This window comes from Dermacentor silvarum, chromosome 1 (assembly GCF_013339745.2).
Source record: "Dermacentor silvarum isolate Dsil-2018 chromosome 1, BIME_Dsil_1.4, whole genome shotgun sequence".
Taxonomy (NCBI): domain Eukaryota; kingdom Metazoa; phylum Arthropoda; class Arachnida; order Ixodida; family Ixodidae; genus Dermacentor; species Dermacentor silvarum.
The window spans coordinates 20,332,536-20,354,544 of record NC_051154.1 but is presented as its reverse complement, the minus strand read 5'-3'; the positions used below and the strand labels follow the sequence as shown (position 1 = coordinate 20,354,544).

Here is a 22,009-nt window from a genome sequence, read left to right as displayed (position 1 = left end):
AAGCCAGCAACCCTATTCTAAAGCACCTTCGCGGCGGGGCAGACAGCGAACGCAAAGCGGTCGCTTGTTGGGGCACCCTAAGCTCTAGACCCCTAATCTAAACCTCCCTAGTACCATCTTCATAGCCATCAGCCGTCGAGTGTAACAGACTCAGCTAGCTATAAGTGATTAGCACTGCCAGCAGCGCAGAGTTAAGGTAACCGCTGCGCATGACTGGAGCGAGCGATAGCGTGGACGTTAAGCTCGTCGTAAGCCGACCCTCGCGCTGCAGCACTCTCGTGACTATATGGTGATGACGCGCATCGCGACCACAACCGCGCACGCGTAACACACGAAAGCTCGTCCAACGCTCACGAAAAGCGGCACAGCGCGTCAGCAAGGTCGACACCGATGCGCAGGTACACGCGCGCAGCAGCGCCAGCCCAACGCGCCGAACGCAGCGAACCGCGAAACGGGCGCGCGAGACGAGCACGCCGCGTCGCATTGCAACACCGGACGGATCAATGCAGTGCACACCGCGCCGACCCCGTCGCCGAAGCAACAGCGCCGTACTACCGCGCTTGTCCGCTGTATAAGGTGGCCAGCCGAGGTCGATGAGAAAAAGGGGCGTCGCGATTACGCAACGGCTGACAAAGGTTTAAATGACGATTGTAAATGTACTGTGTACAACGTCCCGCCCCTCAGGGTACGACCCGAGAGTATCTGCCCCAGGTTTAAAGCCAATTTGATAGTTCTGTATTTGGCGATCACGATGAAAACTCCGACTGTTAATTGTTTCTTGCCATAAGACTGTAAGCGTTCAGCGGTAAGAGAATGACAAATCTAGAGCGCGCATTTCCGAGGTCCTTGAAGAGGCGGAGGTTAGGCATTGAGGCTTACATTGAGTGCAACGCGCTAACGACCCAGCCGCATTCCCTGCTGCCGCGGGAAACTCGGCATGCAGATGGATCGCCGCGGAGAATTCCGCGAGACAATGCAGCACGCACTGGTCGTGCCGGTACACGACCCCCGAGGCTATCAGTGCCGTCCATATGTTGCGTGAATGGCCGCCGACAATCATCGAAGCGGAAAGGGCGGGTGGCACCGAAGAAACAGTATACGGCCCCGCACTGCAACCCCTTCAGTATCTCGACATCGGCCCATCGCTGAGGTCGCAACGGGTTTGTCTGAGCAAAACCAGCTATAGGCCCGGCGTCATCGTTTGTGTCATGTTGGACGAAGGGGCATGGGTGCGCGCCTCGCCGGTCGCGACAGAGTCCGTCGCCATCCGAATAGGAGGCCGACTTCCAATTACACTAACGCTCCCTTTTATTCTTACCCACACGACTGCGTCCCCTCGGGTAACGAGGGTGCCCCGCTTCGCCGAGGCGCGCTCGTTCGACGTCGTCGGTGCATTATAGAGGCCACTCTGGCTGTGTAATGAATCCGGTATATAGTAAGTAATTACGCAGACAGTTCTCGTTTCCGAGCGACCGAAGCCGTTTCGTGTTTTTTTTTTTTTTTTTTTTCACAGCCTCAAGCTGACGGCGCACGTATGGGAGGTAACCACGCGTCTATTATTTTCATTCGTTCGGTAGCGACAATGCGATATTTGGCACCTGAACGAGCGTCGCGGGGATACGAGTAAATTGTCCTTTTGCCGTCGTTGCTCGATACAGCCCTGACAAGTTTTCTTCTTCTCGCAAACAGCCTGACTTCGCTATTCGCAGCTTCGCTTACATGAACTCTAAGCGGCCGGGTCGAGTCAGAAGTCGAGCTAAGCCCAACCTGACCCGACCACGTTTACATTAAAATTTTAATTCAAATTCTGAGATTTTACAGGAAGGAACCACGATCTGATTATGAAGCACGCCGTAGTGGGAGACTTCAGGTTAATTTCGACCTTCTTCTTTCTGGGGTTTTACGTGCCAAAACCAGTTCTGATTATGAGGCACGCCGTAGTGGAGGGTTCCGGATTAATTTTGACCACCTGGGGTTCTTTAACGTGCACTATACAACGCAAGCACACGGGCGTTTTTGCATTTCGCCTCCATCGAAATGCGGCCGCCGCGGCCGGGATTCGATCCCGCGACCTCGTGCTCAGCAGCGCAATGCCTTAGTAACTGAGCCACCGCGGCGGGTGGTTAATTTCGACCACCTTGGATCTAAGCAAAAGAGCGTTTGTCCCCCATCGAAATGCGGCCCCGCGGTCGGGATGGAACCCGCGAACTCGAGCTCAGCAAGAGCCATACCGCGGCGGGTCGCGTTTACACGCATCTCTTACACGCAGCTCGTTCCGACAAGCTGATTCGATCCGACTTTATCGGGTTCATGTAAGCGTAGCTTATACAGTGTGTTTTTTTTTTTTTTACTATACGAACGCTTGCAAAAAAAAAAGAAAAGAAAATCCTACAAAATTTACTTGAATTACGTCACCCCGGATGAATTATCTGTCCAGGCGGACATCATTGCAAAGAAAAACCAAAGCAATTTATTCAGCAATTTCTCGACTTCCATTAATTAACTTTTGAAAAAACACTGCTGGGAATGGCCAAGAGCGTTTTGAATCAGATTTTGTAGCAGTCAACAATGATGATTGTGAATGGTTATCGGCCGGACATTATTCATGCGGATCAAAAATGGTTCCAGAGTACCAGCGCACATCATTGCAACTATTATCGAGGAAGATAATCACGCGGCTGCACTGAGTCAACCTGCACGGTCAAAACAGAAAATACCGCCCGCCCCCAAGCGGTAATGTAAGCCACAAAAAGGCACAAAAAAACTCGCAGCCATACATTCACATGGTACTCAGGATGGCTGTTCGAGCAACTTTATTTTAGGGCTAATGTCGTTTATAGCTATTGTAAAATGACCGAGCTACAAATCCGCTGCGTTACGAGCGCACACAGATAAAACGCAACACATCAAATCAGCTAATAACATCCAAGGGGGTAAGTTTCAGTTTGCATGAGTGACAAGGCACAGCCGCCGTGCCAAACGCGTGGAGTGCGCCTCGTCGGTTGATGAACATCTCTCTCACCAGTCAGTACAAATGCGAGGCATGCCAACACTCGGAATGGGCCGAGCGGGCACAACTAGGCTCGACATCTTCCTAGACTACGCCCAACCCACGAATATGGCCCATAGTTTCCTATAATGGCGGACCACGAACATGCGCGAGCGCGCACTGGATTGGATTGACTCAGTGACCCCTCCTCTTCGCCTACCAGATTGCGCGGCGTGGCTCGTCTTGGAGTACTTCCATATTTAGCATAGATGTAGTAGCTTTAACAGAATGTAGCGGATTGGAGCAAACGTAGCAGCATTCTCACCGTCGGTGTCTAGTTACAAACATTCATGTTTGTAACACATGTTAACAATATATGTATTTGAAAGTTGGAGGGAATCCTCGTAAAAATCTAGTTACGTATTTCTACATTTCAAAATGGTCATGTAGACCGAAATGAGTGGCGTCAAAATATTTGTTCCGTTTACTTGATTACGCGCGCGGCTCTCTGTCCAAGCCTCCCCGTGTGCGCCGGCCTGCGTGTCGAGTGTAATGAGGACTACCGGACCATTCCGAGCCCACGCAAAACCGCGGCCAAAGTCTGAAGCAGCGCTGCTAGATGGTCGCGAATCGGTGGCCGTCCAACCGAACGTTGTGAGCGTCGAAGACAGCATTTTGTGATCGCTCTGACTTCGGCACTTCCATCGACGCGCCTTCGGCAATCATGTCGGCGGAATGCGGCATGGATGGGCTTGATGTACAGACGCCCGTAGAGGGTCGATTTTGCGCACAGGTGCGGGCATCTTGCTCCGAGTCACGTGGCAGGAGACACTCGACAGCACCGCTTCTCGATGCAGCCTGCATGTTGGCGTCATATCGTAACTGAGTCTGTGACGACGCCACGGTTGCCACACATCGCCCGCGCTCATCCCCCTCCGCGCACTTGACGAAAAGTTATCTGGTCGACCGCCATTACCTCCTCCAGAATGTTTCCGTGCAGACAGCCGGCCGCGAAGTGTTCGGACTCGGTGCGATGATCCCTGCGGCGCCTCCGCTCAGCAGTCGGCGGCGGCGACCACCGCGCCACGCATGTTGCCCGAACGGAGGCACCTTGATCCGCAGTCACGGAGCGCGCGCTGCTTGCACGAGCACGGCGGTGGCTATTCTGGGTAATTTAGGCGCCCGCGCGCCACTGTCTTGCTTTGTCGACTTTCCCGCCGTCTGCACTTCTCGCCCTTTTTTTTTTTTTTTCCTTTCTCGTTTTACTTTTTCATTCAACCATGGCGCGACGGCGAGCGGACCCCATTCGAGCGGCGAAAAGCCGCGGCAGTCAAAAGCAGCGTTGCCGGGCGAGAACCGAAATACCGACGCTCTAGTTGCCAGCGGGAGGAAAAAAAGAAATAAAAGAAAGCGTCTCGGTCGGCCTTGGCATCCAGAGCGCCAGCTATTGTTGCCCCCGCCTCCCTACGCTGACAGCTCATCAGATTTTAAATCGGTCGACCGCGTACTGCAACAACACGCAGAGTCTTCCATCGCATACGCGCTGCTATAGACTCGGAATGCAGCGAAGTGACGACGCAGAATGGGGCGCTCATGCATTTACGAGCGCCGCAAGGTCGCTGCCACACGTCGTCGAGTGGATGAAAGGGAAGAAATAAAGCGCACACATATATGTCAACTTATCGAGCCTGCTATACTTATAGCTGCCGCACGGATACACTCGCGTTAGCACGGGGCCACAAGATGCTGCGCCATTCCCACTACTGGTGAAATCATTATAAACGTCAAGAGGGCCGCGCATCGTACAAAAATTTGCAGTTCACAGCTGTATACACACGTCACGTCGGGGGCGACTGCGATGCGATGAGGATGCGGCGCAATCGTCAGGAGTGCGGCTGCGACGCACATGCAAACACGCTCGTGGTGGTAACGTGTCGGTCTCGGGCAAATGCACCTGCGACCAGTCGGGCGGTTGCAATGTTCAACACCGTTACATTGATTGCAAAGAGCGGCGACTACGCGTGCACAGTAGGTAGGACGTGCGGTCACTGGTGCCAAGGAAACACGGCAGTTTCGACCATTGGCTTCCTACCTAGAGAAGTCAGGTGTTTCACTGCTTTTTGGAGAGAAATAGCCTCCAAAATGGAGAGGATCATTTCGTGAATCGAAGCACTCGATATGCCCGGCCAATGTGCCCTTCCAGCAAGACAAAGTACTCTGCATCGTGCACTTTGCATCAACACAAAACAAAATATGTCATATTTTCATTTATATATATATATATATATATATATATATATATATTAATGTGTCAATCAATCAAGCTCTGCTTTTAGGAGGCGAAGGACCGGAAAACATCCACATCCACCAATTTTTTTCTTTCTAATAGCCCAGAAAAGCTTAAGCCTCATTATAAATGGAAACATTTCAACGAAAACACCAGACGAGAAAACGTCAAAAAGATATACAGGTTGGCTGCACCGACTGTAGGCTTCTTCGTCAGCTAGCTCGAAAATAGAACAGGGCCGGTATTTTGTAGCGATGCCTTATGCCTTATTCTATACTAGTCTTATCATCCACCGCTCACGGCCGGTTGATCCCGTTGATAACGTGAGCGGACCGTCGCTCTGACCACTGACCAAGCGCGAAAAGGGCGAAGAGGCATTAGCATTGGAAAGGCATCGCTTCAAAATACCGGCCCAGCTCAACTCTACTGATTCTTCCCACACGTTACAAGGAAGTATGCCAGTATACTATACATGTACGTACATATCAAGGCACCGTAAATAAATTTCTGCTTTCTTTTTCTTTTTGTCCCCCGCGCTTTTCGCGGTGTTCGTAAAACGATGAAACGTGGGTACCCGGTGTCCAAAAAAAGACCGTCATTTCCTAATGCCGTTGGGCAAACTTTTGGAAAGGAAATAAAGAAAAAGAAATGAAATTATCCGAAGGAAAAACTGCCACCATGTTCATACACTCGCAATGTGGCGATGTACTTTTCTTTTTTTCCCTGCTCGTGGCCAGCTAACGGAAGAACGATCGTTGCAAAAGGAGAGAGGCAGGACCGTATATGGGGACACGCGCATAGCTCGGGGCGCAGCTAGCAGGAATTACGCAAGCGGTGTGTTCCATGCACGTGCCACAGGTAGGTGAAAAGGAACCGGCGCGTGTCTGGGGGGTAATCCAGTTTGGGCTATCGACCGCGTTCCGCGAAAAAAAACCGTGGCAGTAATCGCGGATGATGAACCAAAAAAGAAAGAGGAGATAAAGGGAAGCGCCCACACAGCGTGACTTGTGATACAGAGTTCGCCGGAGCTCCGCCGCGAAATGTAGAAGTGACGCACCGGCAGCCACCTCCCTGCGACCTTCGCGACCCGCGCCACGCAACCGCCTTTTCTCGGTGCGAAGCCGCAGCCAGCCGCGCAGCGTCGTCGTCGGCGTGCGCATCGCGTGCGCTGCCCCGATGCGCCAAGCCCCCCCAGCGGGGGGTGGTGACGTGATGCTCGCCGCGGCCGTGGGCTGCAGTGCACGTCTGCCCTCGAACAGGAGGACGCGCCTCTTCTTCCTCGGGGACAAAGGTGTCGCAGTGCCACGACCGACGTGGGGCCTTTTCTTCCCGGCACACGAACGCCGCCTCGAGCTCGATTGCGCAACCACTGCAGTTTTGCGGTTGTTTATTATTACTTTCAGAAGAAAGCAGCTGGGAAGGGGCGCGTTCTAAAGGGGCCTTCTATGCCGTGTTCTATAGAGCTTACTTCTACGGAGCGAAGAGGTTCATTTATTGCAGCAGCCCCACGCTACGCCCTCGTTCGTGATCCAGAAGCCACGCGTGATGGGAAAATACTAGCGCTTGCAAGCGTTTTCTTTGGATTCCGTGCGAAGTTACCTACAAGTCAAACTTAACAACCCTGCTGGAGCCTCAAGGATGTCCATATATTGAACAGTAAAACGACGCAATGCATGGCACAAATAGGCGAGTTCACACGGACGCAGATATAGGTGAATCCCGCCAATAGAAAGTGCCCGACGCATTACATTGGAAACGGAGCAGAGTCCTGTCCCACGTCCTGCTGGCATATTAACGAGATAGAAAGAGAGAGCGAGAAAAAAAAAAAAAAAAAGCTACGACAGGAAGCGGAAAGAGCAGGGCAATAAGGCGCTCACGTTGGCCAATATGTTTTGTTCCTTCGCCCGGACAGCCCCCCTACCCTCTCATACACCCTTTTTCTTTTCTTTCTTTCTTTCTTTTTGCCTTTTGTAACGAAATAACAAGCCCCAAAATTAAAAACGCCACTGTTCTGGCTGATGCATGCTGCGTAGAATGCGCAGGTATCTAGAAATTGAACGATCGGTTGACGAAGGGAAAAGGGGAAAAAAAAAAAAACAGTGTTTCAGAGAAAAGGGCGAAAATAATTTCTGAAACAAATGCGCGAAAGCATGCATAGATTTATGTCCGATTCGCACATCACTTGTTTTTGTTTGAGCGACTGTTTCACGATATCACAGAAACGTCGGGAAATTTCGGTCACTTTAACAATCTCTTATTTATCAATACCGCTGACGGATCTCGGAGAGTGCAGGAACTCCCTGGCACAGCCGCGTAGAGCTCAACGCCGTTCGACGATAATACGGGCGGTGGTTAGAAACTGAACCCCTTCGCGACCTTGGCATCAGTGAGAACGCAGCTCACACGGGCGTGACTGCTTGCAACGAGGTCCGACTTTTCGTTTAATTAACGCTCTCATATTGTGCCGCTATCATTCATCACGTGCCAGCTATTATTATTATTATTTTTTTTTAATAGCGCGATAGTTTCCATAATCGACTCCTAACTAGTGTGAGGGCTCCGTCCTGCGGTCAGGTGCGGCCAGACTAGCATTTATAACGGAACTAGCATTTATAACGCATTTATAACGGAAAAAAGCGTAGCAAACAAGTAAAATGACAGTGAAAACACGAATAACGCATCGCAAAAGCGGGACTGTGGGCAGCGTATATGTTCCATTTCTCGAGCCGGCGGCCATGCCTCGCTGGGCACAATAGCACACGCAGTGCTCACCTTCTGAATGCTGCCGTCGACACCCACTCACGCGGTGCTCCGGATGCATTCACAGACTGGGAATCGGACGCGTCTTCTCCGAGCCGCCCAATCCACTGCCTGCGGCCTGGAGCGTCGGATCGAACTCCTCAACGACCACTTCGCAATCGAAACCATATTCGTCGAAGATTGCAAAGGTTAACCGGGGTGCGTTGTCGCCGACTTTTTGCAGCGATAGCGTACGTAACCGGTAGTCTGTTTAGCAAGTCAGGGGTCACGAATACAAAAGTGTCGTGCGGATTTTGAGACTTCGAAATGGGCGCCAAGCTGACGAGCGTACAACATATATATAAGAACCATTAAGTTCTTTACACCTTTGAAAGTTTTCTATCGGGTTGTCGCCTCCTTCTACGAAAGCCCGATAAAACGCTACGTCAGTTATCTGATTACACAGTCACGGGTTGAATAAACAAACAAACAAACAAACAAACAAACACATAAATAAATAAATAAATAAATAAATAAATAAATAAATAAATAAATAAATAAATAAATAAATAAATAAATAAATAAATAAATAAACTTTGAAAATGCTTATTCAAGCAATGCCAAATACGCACAATATCATGAAATATGCGCGTTGTCAAGCATGTCGGATGTAAAATGTAAAATTGCTAGCCACATCGTTCCAACGGGAATTGTTTACGGAAATTTCAGCAACAATATGTGTACCCGAACATTAAACATAGGAGATTCGAGACCAATTGAAAATTTTTGCTGGCCGAGAAATAGTGGCGGAAATGAGAAACGGTGCGATAGTCGCCAATAACTTAGATCATCTCATATCGATTAAATTTCCCCAATTCACATTTTCAGATATTATCTTAGTGCACATGCATTTCCGGAATTGAAGCCGGCTAGTACTCGAGACATGTTCATTTAATTAGCAGGACTATGAGTCCTGGACATATGAGTGACTGCAGCAGTTGAGTGACTACGTTGTTTTAGGCTTGGGATACTTACTTTTCAAATCACATGTTGCTCTTCCTTGTGGGCGTTTTTAACCAATATGGCGTCACATTATTTTTTTCTTCCACCAGAAGGCCTGCCTCCTCACACAGAAACCACCGGCCGAGGAACCGCCATGTTTAGAACGTATGGGCTTCTATAGAAGCTTCACTACCAGCTGTATTCACCTTGGAGCGTATCTGGCCGCCGACCAAACGTGCAGCCGATGCGCATGACAGTCTTTGCTGGTGCTACGTAGCCGTCGGTTCGAAAAGCAAAACGCTGCTACGACAGGCGAACTGACAGCGCCCCGCATTCACATTGCAAACCCCGTCGGCAGCGAAGCGCGCCGCGGTTGCTTTACGAGGTGGGCGCCGGAGGGAACGACCTAGGATGGGAGCTTCGTCTTGATCGCGTTATGACTCGCAGCGGTGTTACAAGACCTCGCAGCAAACTCGGCCTCGTAGCCGGGGCGGCTGTTGACACTCACGGCACGTCGCACGCCCGCCAAAGCCGCGCGAAGTGAGATGGGGGAGGAAGGATGGTTAGCAAGCACACTGCACTCGTCCGCACCGTATGTACGCATCCGCACCCACGTCGTCGGCATCAGTCAGAGGGTGACGATGCAAAACGCACGCCGATAGTAGACTAGCGGTTAGTCGAGTGTGGGAAGACACTTGTCCGCGCAAAAACCGACTCGCTTCGCTAATATACCAGGGTTGATTCGAGGGAATCCTTGATTAGCATTCTGACGACAGCTCAGCGATCGACTCTTTCTTTCTTTCTTTCTTTATTTTTAAGGTCCAAAAGCCACAAACAACAAGACTATGAGAAACACCGCAGCGGAACTCCCCACAATGACGAAATCTCAGCACGCAGATGTTTGCGTTCTGCAGCTTCTGAAGCGTTGCACGATTACAGTGATGCAGAGAATACTTGCGTTTCCTCGACTAACATGAAAGCCACTCGGCTTCCATTTTTGAGGAAAGAAAGGGATTTGTCACTATTGTGAACTAAACATGCATCTCTGATCGAGGGCAACCAGTCAACCTTATCGGGAGTGACCCCTTCATCGTCGACAGTTTAAGGTGGCCAGTCATGAACTTGGAAAAAAGAAAATGCATTGATACAGCAGCGTATAATAGGCTGGGTGAGAACTCCTCCTTCGCCGTAATGACTCGCAATAAGGTCATTTTCAACGCTTGCGTGTCGGAAAAGAGGTAACGATAGGGAAGGCCAAGTGTGATACGCGCTTCAAATAGGGCTGCCTGCTGCACTCTTTTTTTATCTGCATTTATGCCGACTGTGACCTTCTACAACACAGGGGTGCAAGCAGTCAAGCCGAAGGGCTCTCTGCAGTTGTCATTCAAAGAACGAAGCTTTGTCCCGAAACAGGTTGTCCCCATCTTGCCGCTTCGGCATGTACAGTGTCGCTAGAGCGGAAAAGCAGTCGGCCTCGCCCGGATGAGGGCGCGTGTAAGTAAAAGAAAAAAAAAAAAAAGGAATGTTAGCACCTTCGCGTTCAAACACAGCGAACAGTCACGGTCAGCGAGATGGGAAAGTGACACGGAGGCGTAGCGGCCTTCGCACGCTTGCGACGACACACGAAGGTTCACTGCGGCTTGTCACAGCGTTCGGACGTAGACCGCCGTCTTCTCCGGGCTCTTACTGCGTGGCGTCCGTGTGGCACAGAAACGACGCGAAAAAGCGCCCGTAGTTCTGGGACAAAAAGCGCGCACTCAGAAGCCGGTCGAAGTATTCAGAGCAGAACTCGCCGGTTTCCTCTTCGGACGCACTGCGGCGCATCTCCACCCCTGGGCCATCGCATTTTTCATTCGAGGCAGGGAAAAAAAAAAGAAAAGCAATCCGGCTAACGCTCGCATACCTACTTTCCGCGGTCTAAAAAGTCACAAGAAGTGACTTCAATCAAATTGCCCAAGTATTGCCACAGTTCGCTTTTCCGACAACAGAAGTATGTAAGCGCAGCTCCTAAGCTGTGACATATATGACTGTCGGCCATCGAAGCAGCGCCCGCACTTTCCCGGACTCGGCTGCTAGGGCGTCACCACTCTCGTGCTTACGTAACGCCAAATTCTCGAGATGAATGATCTGGTTTAACGTCCCGGAGCAATGCGGGGGCAACCCCGCACTCCGGATTAGGTAGTTCTGACCGGTTCAAGTCCTTCAACGTATGCACCCAAATCGCGGTACGCAAGCGTTTTTGCATTCGGCGCATCCATCTAAATGCGGTGGGAAACACCTATGAGCCAAGCCGTTGACACGACACGTCGGTGTAACTCATTACTCCCCATTCCGAGTACAAATCTCGTATTTATATTTACCCCTTCTGCTCGTACAGTGATCGGCGATTGAAACGCGATACTCGAAGCGCCTGGCTGCCGGCGCTTTTTCGCCACCGGTGGGCGCTGGAGACTCCGAGCTGACGCATACTTGTATCACATGAAAGCGAGAGCCTTTATGATGCATTGTGACTGCATTCGACCCCTCAGCGATCACCCAGTGCTCACCGGTGGCGCAAAAAGCGAGGGCCGCCATGCGGTCGGAGTATCGCGTTTCAATCGCTGAGCAATGTATACCTCTATTACTGCCTTTTAGTGAGGGGTACGTATAACACGACATTCACAAACACGCATAAAATGTTTGTTCTTCAAAAAAAGTAAAAAAAAAAACACTGTTTAATGTTTTATACGACTATCATACATCTGACCTATTCCCACAGGCAGATGCAATATAGCAATATTTGAAATAAATACCAGTATAAACTGACTATAGCATTCAAAATAGAATTCACAGAAAATCGCACTTTCTTGAGCGACTTTGCTATGCTTGAACACAACGTGACGTCTTGTGCCAACGGCCGACATAATGGAAATATGAAGCTGGTTTACTGCGAAAACGAATTACCTCAAAGAAAACTTGTTAAATGCACTGCCTACACTTTTGAATGAATCAATATAACTGGAATTGATATTTAACAACTACACAACAAAACTATATATAGCTTCTTTTTCTCGATGTAAATACTTCATCCCCATTTGAGTAGCAACGAATCCTCACGTTCTTTTTACATCCTTCAATACACGTGAGTCTTGCGTCAATCTAAGCATTGTTTTATTATTATTATTATTATTATTATTATTATTATTATTATTATTATTATTATTATTATTATTATTATTTATTGACATTATAGATATCTATAGATCGGGTCCAGAAAAAGTTTCTAAGCATATATCATAACCGCTTTGCTAACACGGACTCTGGGCCTTGCTCTAGCACTGTTGGATTATTGCCATTGCCCTTACTTCGCTGCCGACGTAATCGCGCTGACCTGCTGTTCCTTTTCAAACTCCTTCACGGTATCCTCATGTGCCCCGAACTCCTCAGTTGTATCAAGTTTCCTGTTCCGCGAAAGATCGCCAGAGAACACAGACCTTTCCATGTTGCTGCCTGTCACCACCAACACTCAACCATCCGCAGAATACAGAGTCTTAGTATAACGCCCACTTTCATGACCTTGATATTTTTCACAACTCTCTGTCTTTGTTCTGCTCTCAGCTTTCCGTTGTTGTGTCTCAGTTTCACATAGCGTTCAACTTACCTTCTCCTCCTTTTTATTATGTATGCATTTCGCGCCTGCGGTTACATGTATGTACACTTTTCTTTTCAAGATTGTTATTTTTTATTCATTGTTTTTTTTTTTACTGATATTCCCCTGTTGTATTTCTTTTTCTATGTATACGTGCGCCAGCACCTAGACCTCACGGTTGTTCCTGGGCACGATAAATAAAGGACTGATTGATTGATTTGTGACTATGCCTTTCTTGGAGAGTTAACCCCACTTTTCCGTATCGGGAATGTATGTCTCTAGCCTCTTTCGTGGGCCGATCCCGAAGTTAGTGCAGTAAAGAATAATATTTAAGCAGTCCGACTCTACTCCCTCTCACGCGAGGGGTGACGCGATAGAGTGCCGTGCGCAGTGACTTCGCCCATGCATTCTCAGCCCAAACTCGCTTAGGAATACATTGTCTTTAAACGACGTAAACTATAGGTCGGATCGCCTTCCAGCTTTATTTTTCGATCTATAGCTGACATGTGTTTCGATATTTGCTAGAGCGTTACTTTCGCGCATGCTGCTAAAGCCGATTGCATTGCATGTACTGAGAGGGCTGCGGGCTTCTGTCAATTTGCCCCGAAGGGGCATCTTTTATTCGCAGCAAATAAAATGCTATAGTATGGTATCATCACGGTACGAACCGAGCGGTCGTCACGCGCTCCTCTCTTTACGTTTGCTTGTTTACAACAACAAACATTTTATTTCGGTTCACAGTATACACTGCAGACCGAGGGAGTTTGGGCTAAATGTATTTTGCAACACCTGACAAAGGCCCAGCCTCTCCTGGAATTACCGAAGCATAAAAAAAATCCTACGACCCGAAATTTTGCTCGTGTCCGCGAATCGTCGCACAGAAGCGGCCACACGTGTTCTGACAAAGCAGTCATTGTGTCTCTAGAACTGCAGGTCTGTTTTTTTTTTTTTTTTTTTTTTTAACGAAAATGCGGGGCCATCTATCCAGTAATTTCGAGAACGCATATATACGTATATAGCTAGCGACGCACCCCATTCTATAGCAAAATTACTGCGCCGTTCGTTGGGAAGTAGCGTCTGTATGCTCCCAAGTAACATATACAGTATATATACAAGGAAAACGCGATTAACACAGTGTCATCACGAGGCAGGTAACCAACCGCACCTACTGGATTCACTTGCATTCTCAGTTATCAGGTGCGGCGGCATGCCATTAATTGCACCGAATTTAGAGATACCGTTGGCATCAAAAATGTACGGGGTACATGTGTGTGTGTGCGGGGGAGGGGGGGGGGGGAAGGGGAAGAAAAAAAAAAAGAAAAAAGAAAAGCCACTTTCCGCTCCGCATGGGCACACAGTCTGGATTTAAAAGTTGCAGCCTGCTATAGTATATGCGCGATCAACAGTGTTCCATTGATTAATTGGAGAGGCAATAACATGCCCGAAAGCAGAAGAAATTAGCTTTTTTTTTTTCACGAAATTCGCACTTCGTGAACTTTTAACGGTTGATACGCAGCGTTTGATATGATACGCTGTAGGTATCAATTCAATAGCCGCCGTATAGCAAGTAAAAATAATTGCCACTAGCAGCTGCGAAGCGTATAAGCTTTGGAGTTTGAAAAATACATTGCCGCTCAGAAAATAGCGGTTGCCGCTCACTTGTCATTCAGCGCGGCCCTTTTTGATGGGCGCCGTTTCCCGTCAGCGCTGAAGTTGGTCGACTGCTGCCAAACTTGAAGGCAGACAAAAGCGGTCCCTCGACAGAACGGCATGACGGGCTTTCAGAGATTCACACAATTGGGAGCTCGCTATAATTAGTGTTCAGCTCCCATGGCTACGAAAATAAGTCGGCCGGGCTTCGAAGCGCCGATACATCTGGTCGCGGAGCGACGACTTAATGACGGTGCTCGCGGAGCGCGACCCGCTGCTTTTCAGCGCAGGCAAAACTAAGTCAATAACGACGTGCGCAATATTATAAAAAAGAAAATGCGCACGGAAGTGTCAGCCGTAGTAAAGGCCGACGCGCGGTTTGGCAAGCTTATATACCGATCTCTTTGTTATTTTTCGTACAGACGATACAAATGACAGACAGCTACGTAGCTGCGAGCAAGAGCGGGGTTCCTGGTACTCGAGAACTGATGCCACAGAAGGGGACCGCAGTGTCAAGTTGGGCCCCAAACTGCTTCGTCGAGCAGCATTACTGTCAACTACACTTAACATTTTTTCTACAGTATTAATTCAACTTCTGTTGATTTCTCTCCAAAGGCTGTATTCGGTGCTGTAGACGGTGCTCAGCCTCTCCAAGGCTGAGCACCATCTGTAAATTGATTTTTTTTTTATTAAAATGTCTTACGGAGTTTCATAAACACATTGGCCAGCCGCCACCATGTTTTATTGAAAATATATTTTTGTATGTCAATTGAATGCCTATTGATTCAGTCAAATGCAGTTTGTAGGCTAGCCTCTCTCTAAAAAAAAAAGAAAAAAAAAAGAGTACCACTTGCTCTATTTAGGCAAAAACGGCGATGTCCAGTATGTTTGACATTAACTGGAGTAATTTGCTTAATGTCGCGTAAAACCCGAGCTAAATAATAATAATAAATAATAATAATAACTCGGCATCGTTTTTTTTTTTTTTTTCCTTCTTCAGATTCACATTATGAGCCGGCCCGGGTCACAATAACACTTTTACATACAACCCCCCCCCCCCCCCCTATCTTACACAAACAAAAGAGCCAACCTCTACGCAGAATGGATCGAAAATTTTTTGTTATTATTATTATTGCCAGTTTTTACAAGACAAAACAGTGTGCAGTTGTCAGCCTATCTTTGCCGACACAACTGGATTAAAATTTCTTCGATACAACCAAGTCAACAAGCACTGTAATCTACGCTACCCCCACCCAAGACCTTTCAACCGACTTATATATCCATGGTGTTTCGACCTACAATGTCCTGCCAGTTAGCGGGCATCTCTGTTCTACGCATTTAAACAACAAATATCGACAGCACGCCTGGATGTCTATAGTAATATAATAGGCAAATCAACAGCACATCATCATGTTAATATAAAACCTCACTATAATGAATGCATTTAGATTAACGACTAGCAAATCGAATGCCTTTCAATTTGCACATTTTGAGATTCAATAACTGGTGAATTAAATTTGTATCGAGTGCGGCTCAACTGACGCTGTCATAACTATAGTTAATTAAACGTGTATCGACTGATTCAATTGACACTTTCTTAAATATAGTCAAGTAAATGTGTATCAAGTGTGATTCAATTGGCGCTTTCTCAACTTTGGTCAAATAAATGCGTAGCGAGTGTGAGTCAACTGACGCTTTCTTAACTTTAGTCGACTAAATCTCTATCGAGCGTATTCATTAGAAATTGACGTTGCATTCATTTTCTATAGATTCAAAATGAACTTGATACGCAGTCAATTGGAACTGAACGTACATTTTTGTAAGGAATAGGAAGTTGCTTCGTATCCATGCGGTGAAGCCTGCGTAAGATCGGCTGGCATTATCAACTGCGTCATCTTGTATAAAAACGTCACACGTCATAATACTGGCGCTTAGGCCAACTCGGGACGGAGGCGTACCAGCTGCATACCTGCCAACTCTCTCGAATGTGTCGTAAGGTCTATGAATTTGGGCTTGTTTTACGATTTTACGAATGGCGCGCGAAGTTTCACGAAAAATAAATTCTGTTCGCGAAAAAGTTTCGCTCGTCGGTCTCGAGTCTTGTGTTGCTGAAACAACGTAAGAGGGGTATTTGCTTCGAGCAAGTTTATACAGACAAGTTCCTGCAGAAAGCGAAATCGGCAACAGCAGTGTTGCTAAAAATTCACTATTATCTAAAAACTGTGTTGCTTGTTAAAGGCTTTGCTGTTTCAAGTTTCGCTGGTGCTTGTGTGCTGCGCCGACAGAGCATCGTTAATAAAGTATACGCATGCATCTCTCAAAAGGCGTGTGCTCAGGGGCAAGCCGCATGAGAATGCTTCCTAAACCACCTCCCCACCTCGGTGTCACGGCCACGGGATTTTACGAATTTTAATGCGCACGGGTTGGCGTGTACGCGCGGTTCGCAAACTCCGGGCACTATAGCGCAAAGAATGTCATCGTCTATAGATGTCGCGAGTAGCGACAACGCCTATACTTGACCCCGCATAAAGAACCTGCGAGGGTCACCGCTGAGCGCACTTGCCACGCACTCGTGGACAGTGCGCCAAGACGTTCCGCGAGAACAAGGCAGCGATTTCAGCGTGGTCGCCACACGGGGTGTCCCAGCTCGCCGTTGAATTCCACAAAAGCTATAGCTGCTTGCGTCGACATAGCTCAAGTGTGATATATATGTTCAAGCTTAAGAACGGCGGGGGAAGAAAAAATGGACGAGAAGGACAGGACAGGACAGCACCTGTCCTGTCCTTTCCGTATTTCTTGCGCTATTCTTAAGCTTAAATCATAAACCAACTAGCCTGCCCTCAGCATCACGTGTTAGTTTGTGGAATGGTTTACAGGCAAAAAGAAAAAAAAGAAGTGGCGCGGTGGGTGTGTAATACTGGTACTGTGCGCACAGCGGCGACTTTTCATTTCGTCCCCCGGAACGTATAGCTCGGCAACTTGAACGGCAATAGCGTTCACCAAACGTGGTTTCCGCGCGACACCGGCACCAACACCGAAGATGCGGATATAGATGGTCTATATACAGAGAGAGAGCAACCGGCGCCAGCCACCATGTATAATCGTGGGTGGCGCCGATCAGTCGCTCACCTCGGTGGGGATGTAGCAGAAGAGCACCCCGCGGTCCACCAGGGCGTAGATGTAGCGCTGCATGGTGGTTCCCCCGTCGGCGGCAAACTCGTGCGCGCACACGCCGAGAGCGGAGAAGCGAAAACGTCGGAGCGGCGCGCTCGGATCGCGACGCAAACAACGCTCGCTGCTCCGCCGCCGCCGCCGCTTCGCCCCTTCTCCCGCTGGTCGCTTTTTTTGTTTCTTTGTTGTTTTTCTGCGCGCTTTTTTTTTTCTTTTCTTTCTTTTTTTTTTTTTTTTTTTTCCTTCCCACGGGATAATCAGGTCGGCCGCATGCCGATCGCCGTCATCCGGCAGCTCTCTCCACTCAAGCGGCAACGAGCGCCCTCGCTTTCACCGGTCCGGGCGCGCGCCTTCTCGGATGCCGGCGTCAAGCTCACTCGATAAAAACCACGGAGGTTACTGGACCCGCCGTACGCTCTAAGGTGTCGTCCTCCACAATGCTGTGCCCCAAGTTTTCCCGTTAAAAGATCCGCTCTCCTCCTCCTGTTTTATTATTTTTTTTTTCGTTTAAATACTGCTACAGTATAACAGTTAAAAGGAAGCTTTAGCTCGGGGCAAACCCCGATTTCCCTATTCAAGTACAGGTAAAATGCAGAAATGCTCTCATGAGACAACCGGCGGACCGATTTGAATGAAATTTGTTGCATTTGAGAGAGAATTCTCATTCCTAGCAACTGTAGAACGCTGAATTTTGATTTAGGACCGTACACTTTTTACAAGAATTGCCAAAAATCGGTAAGTTAACAAAAAAAAAAATTAAGCATGAGGCTCACAAATCCGCCACTCGGCACCGAAAATAGATGGCGCAGTTCTGTATAAACTGCATCTGTATTAGAGCATCTAAAGCGGACAGATTTGATATGCAAGCTTACAGCTTACGTGAACGTGTTATAATGCTTACGAGAGTTTTGCAAAAGTATTACTTACAAATGAGTGGTATACACTGAGAGCGATGCATAATACATACACTTTGTTCACTTTAAATGTCTTAATAGCTGCAGTTTACGAATTCGTGATAACGTGATTTATTACTGAGTTTAAAACATGGCACTTTTTCTTTTTTTAATTTTGCAATTGCGAGCAGTTTTATTAGAAAATTGACGGCCTAAATTAAAAATCCTGCTTCCTACAGTCACTAGATTTTAACTTTTTCTTTTAAATGCAGCAAACGTCATCAAACTCGGCGCAGTTGTTGACGAGCAAAACGATTTCTGCGCTTCCATAGAAATTGGATTTGCTGCGTCTGTTGGCTATTTCTGTTACGCCGTTGTCGTCAGGCGACCACGGCTTCAACCTCGCCACACGGCGAGGAAAAACAAAGCTTTGCCCACAGCTGCCACTCGAACTCATGCCCCTGCGCCAACGTGCACTTGGGAACCGGACGCACCAACCACTGCAGCTTTGGAGCTTTTGTGCGAGCTTTGTGCGTCAGGCAGCCAATGAGAGCGGTGGCGTCTGTGCACGTATACTTTAGAGGCCACAGCAAACCATACTGCAGCGGACGAACACGATGTTGTGTGTGTCAGAGACAAGTTGCTCCTGGAAACACGCTTCTCAGTGTGAAGAAAATGACAAATCCTTTCATGTCGTCCCTGGATTGGGTTTTTTTTTTTTTTTTCTGATCGGCTCATATACTTGACTACAATGCCTTACGCGGACTACAATCTTCCGTCTCAGCCGCGGTAATAATCGCACATGCGCTATCGCTGTGCTCCACTCTTACTGCGCCCGGTGACTTACGCGCGGTACGAGTATGCCTGGCCATAAAGGTATGAGGTGGCGGATTGTTGGCTTCCTTGCTGGACATGTGTTTTCTCTCCTTCAGACGACGGGTTACATAAATTTAGTCAGACTTTGTAGTACACTCTTAGGAGACGAAATCATGTCCTACATCTACTGAATTCCAGCACTTACTATTTTCCTTTGGAGCAGGAAATCGTATAAAACGCGTCATTTCGATGTTACGCTGACGAGGTTGCGTTGTCGAGACCATATTCCTAAATTCAATACATGCACCGATCTGGCCTAGCTATCTCTACATTTTGCAAATACATTTGCGACTGCATGGCCTATAGCTACCATTGAGATCTTCTCTGATTAATCGGCTCTCTTTCGGGGCTTCCGTGATGGGCCACTCTCACAGGGGTATATGCATCGCTATGGAGAAATTCTGTCGAGAATACCACCTTGTCAATGTTTTTTTTTTTTTTTTTAAGTCTTCGCTCCTGTTTTCCTTTTAGACTTTTTTGTTATTATTCGCTCAAGCTGGACCGCTCAATCACAAGATCTCTCTACTCTTACTGCTTTGCTTTTATTATTATTATTATTATTATTATTATTATTATTATTATTATTATTATTATTATTATTATTATTATTATTATTATTATTATTATTAATAATGAAATGCACCTGTCTTTCGGCCAATCCTCCTGTGTAGGTAGGTACCACTGCCTCTATATAGGGTAATCATCATCCGGTGGCGGTGACCGTTGTGGAAGCCGGCTGGCGTATCAGTAAATCAGTACAAAGCCGGGGGGAATCGCTCTCAGTCGGCCGATTTTTCCTTGTTCTCTCAGTTTTACTCCCGTGTGTATTGTGGCACGCGCGCGCGTTCGTACACGTGTGCGCATGCATGCGCGTCGCAGAACACTCAGTTACAACTGCACTGCTAGGATGCGCGGACGCCGCAAAGAAAGGTTCAGGAATAGACGTCGACGGCACAGGAACACGCTGCCGTTTCGACTGCCGATGGGCGTTGGAAAACGGAGGGAAGAACTGAAGAATTGTGTACCCTCGTAGCCCAAAGCTACGTTTCTAACTTTATGTATATAAGGAGCGCTATCCACATTTCCTCTGCATACATGACAATAAAAATATATACCAAATTGGTCACGAAGATGCACGAAGCAAAGAGGTACAAGTTGAGGCTTCTTGGTGGTGGTAGTGGTGGAAACCTTATTTTACCCTTTTGAAGGAAAGGGGCAGAGACATAGAGGGCTCCTCGGATCCGCAAACATCATCCACGGTCATCGCTGTAATTTTTCAGGATCGAAACGCGGTAACTAGTGGAAGATGTCGAGCGCACGACCTAGGAACCAATGGTACCTGTTGTTTTTTACCAACTTAACCGATGGAAGAGACCAAGGACCACTTGAAACAAGAAAATAACTTATTGTTCGGACACCTTCGCCTAGCTCCGGGCAGTGACACCGTAGAACAGCTGAAGCGAATAACCAGGGACGATTGAAGGCGACACGAGCACCCAAACCTCTGGGCCCCATTGTACATGCACAGAAAGCAAATTAGCGTAATCGCCGCAACGTCACATTCCCGCCGATCTCTGCCCCAACAGCCCTTCACATTTTTGACAACTCGCGTTGCTGTTGGAAGCAATCGCCCCCCACCTCGTGACAACGACGCTATAGCCACCGCTTGGTATACGTCCAAGGTTTGCGCACAGGGAAGGGGTGCAAGAACAGTGGCGGCGGCATTCCTTGTCGGCCGACTGAAACGCGCTCTCGGGCGTCCTTGCGGCCGACGTGACACAGAAAACGGCGCGTCAATCGCCGGCCCTCGGGCACGCGGGGTAGCGCTCGACGGCAGACGCGTTTATTATTGTTCCCGGATGTCCACGGGGCGAAACTCCGCCACACGCTGCATGTCACGCGAATGCAAAAGGCTCGCGGCTGAGTCGCGGTCGGACACAGGCGGGGACGATGACACCGCGACACAGGGTTGCCAAAACTCGCAAATTTCCAGCTCATTCCAGAAGTCCCAAAACGCCGGCTTCTTGCGTTAAAGCGGACGCATGGGCATGCGAAGAGCGCCGCAACCGAGGTTCCCCGCGTTCGGTGTTTTCGCACCTTCGTCGTATGCCCGCCAGGAAATAAACCCGCGATAGCTCACGCTATGAACAGCGGGGCGGCTCAGCCGCCACGGCAGGCGTAAACGACAGTAAACCGGCCAGGAAAGGGCCTCACGGGGAGGGCATGAACGCGGGTGACTCGTGGCGGAGCGATGCAGCGTCCGAATTCGTGCAACTGCGCGTGCCGGCATTCTATGCAAATCCCACTCGCGAGCGCGCGGCACAAGCCCCGCAGCGGCCGGAAGTGTTCCCGCGTCGTCCCCAACAGTGGCTGCAGCCGCCACGCGGTTGATGCTGACGCTCCGCCATCGCATCCGGACACCAGCGGAGAGGCGTAGTATTCTGCGCAGGTGTCACCAACTGCTCGCTCGTCACACGGTGTATATGTCAGTGACATGTAGGTATCCTCGGAGCGTCTCAAAATTGAACGGGCAGCCCTATACGCAAATGTGTGTGGGCTAGCAAGCGAATCAACAGTTACTCCAGTCAGTATCAAGGAAGAAGTCTTAATTGAAGGACTCATAAGAATATAGATACTCATTTTAACTTGCATATACGGTTCTTGTCAGCTCGACTCATTTTCTGGTACTGACAGCGCAGTAAAAATAATAAAGCGCATGTACAGTTAGTCACTCTTTCAAAGTTGCGAGCTAGTTGCGAAGGGTACAGGTCTCT

General features: G+C 48.5%; 1 protein-coding gene across 2 annotated transcripts in view; it reads right to left on the bottom strand.

Annotated features, from left to right (window-relative positions):
• LOC119457730 (rhotekin-2-like) overlaps positions 1-22,009 on the bottom strand; it is a 163,970-nt gene that overhangs the window by 123,859 nt on the left and 18,102 nt on the right. Inside the window, exon 1 of one of the 2 annotated variants that reach the window (XM_037719389.2) lies at positions 17,425-17,640. The exons of the other annotated variant lie outside the window; for it this stretch is intronic. Coding sequence (XP_037575317.1) covers positions 17,425-17,487 — 63 coding nt within the window. The 5' untranslated portion in view covers positions 17,488-17,640. Of the gene's footprint in view, positions 1-17,424; positions 17,641-22,009 lie in introns of those variants that run through there. 2 annotated transcript variants of the gene reach the window in all.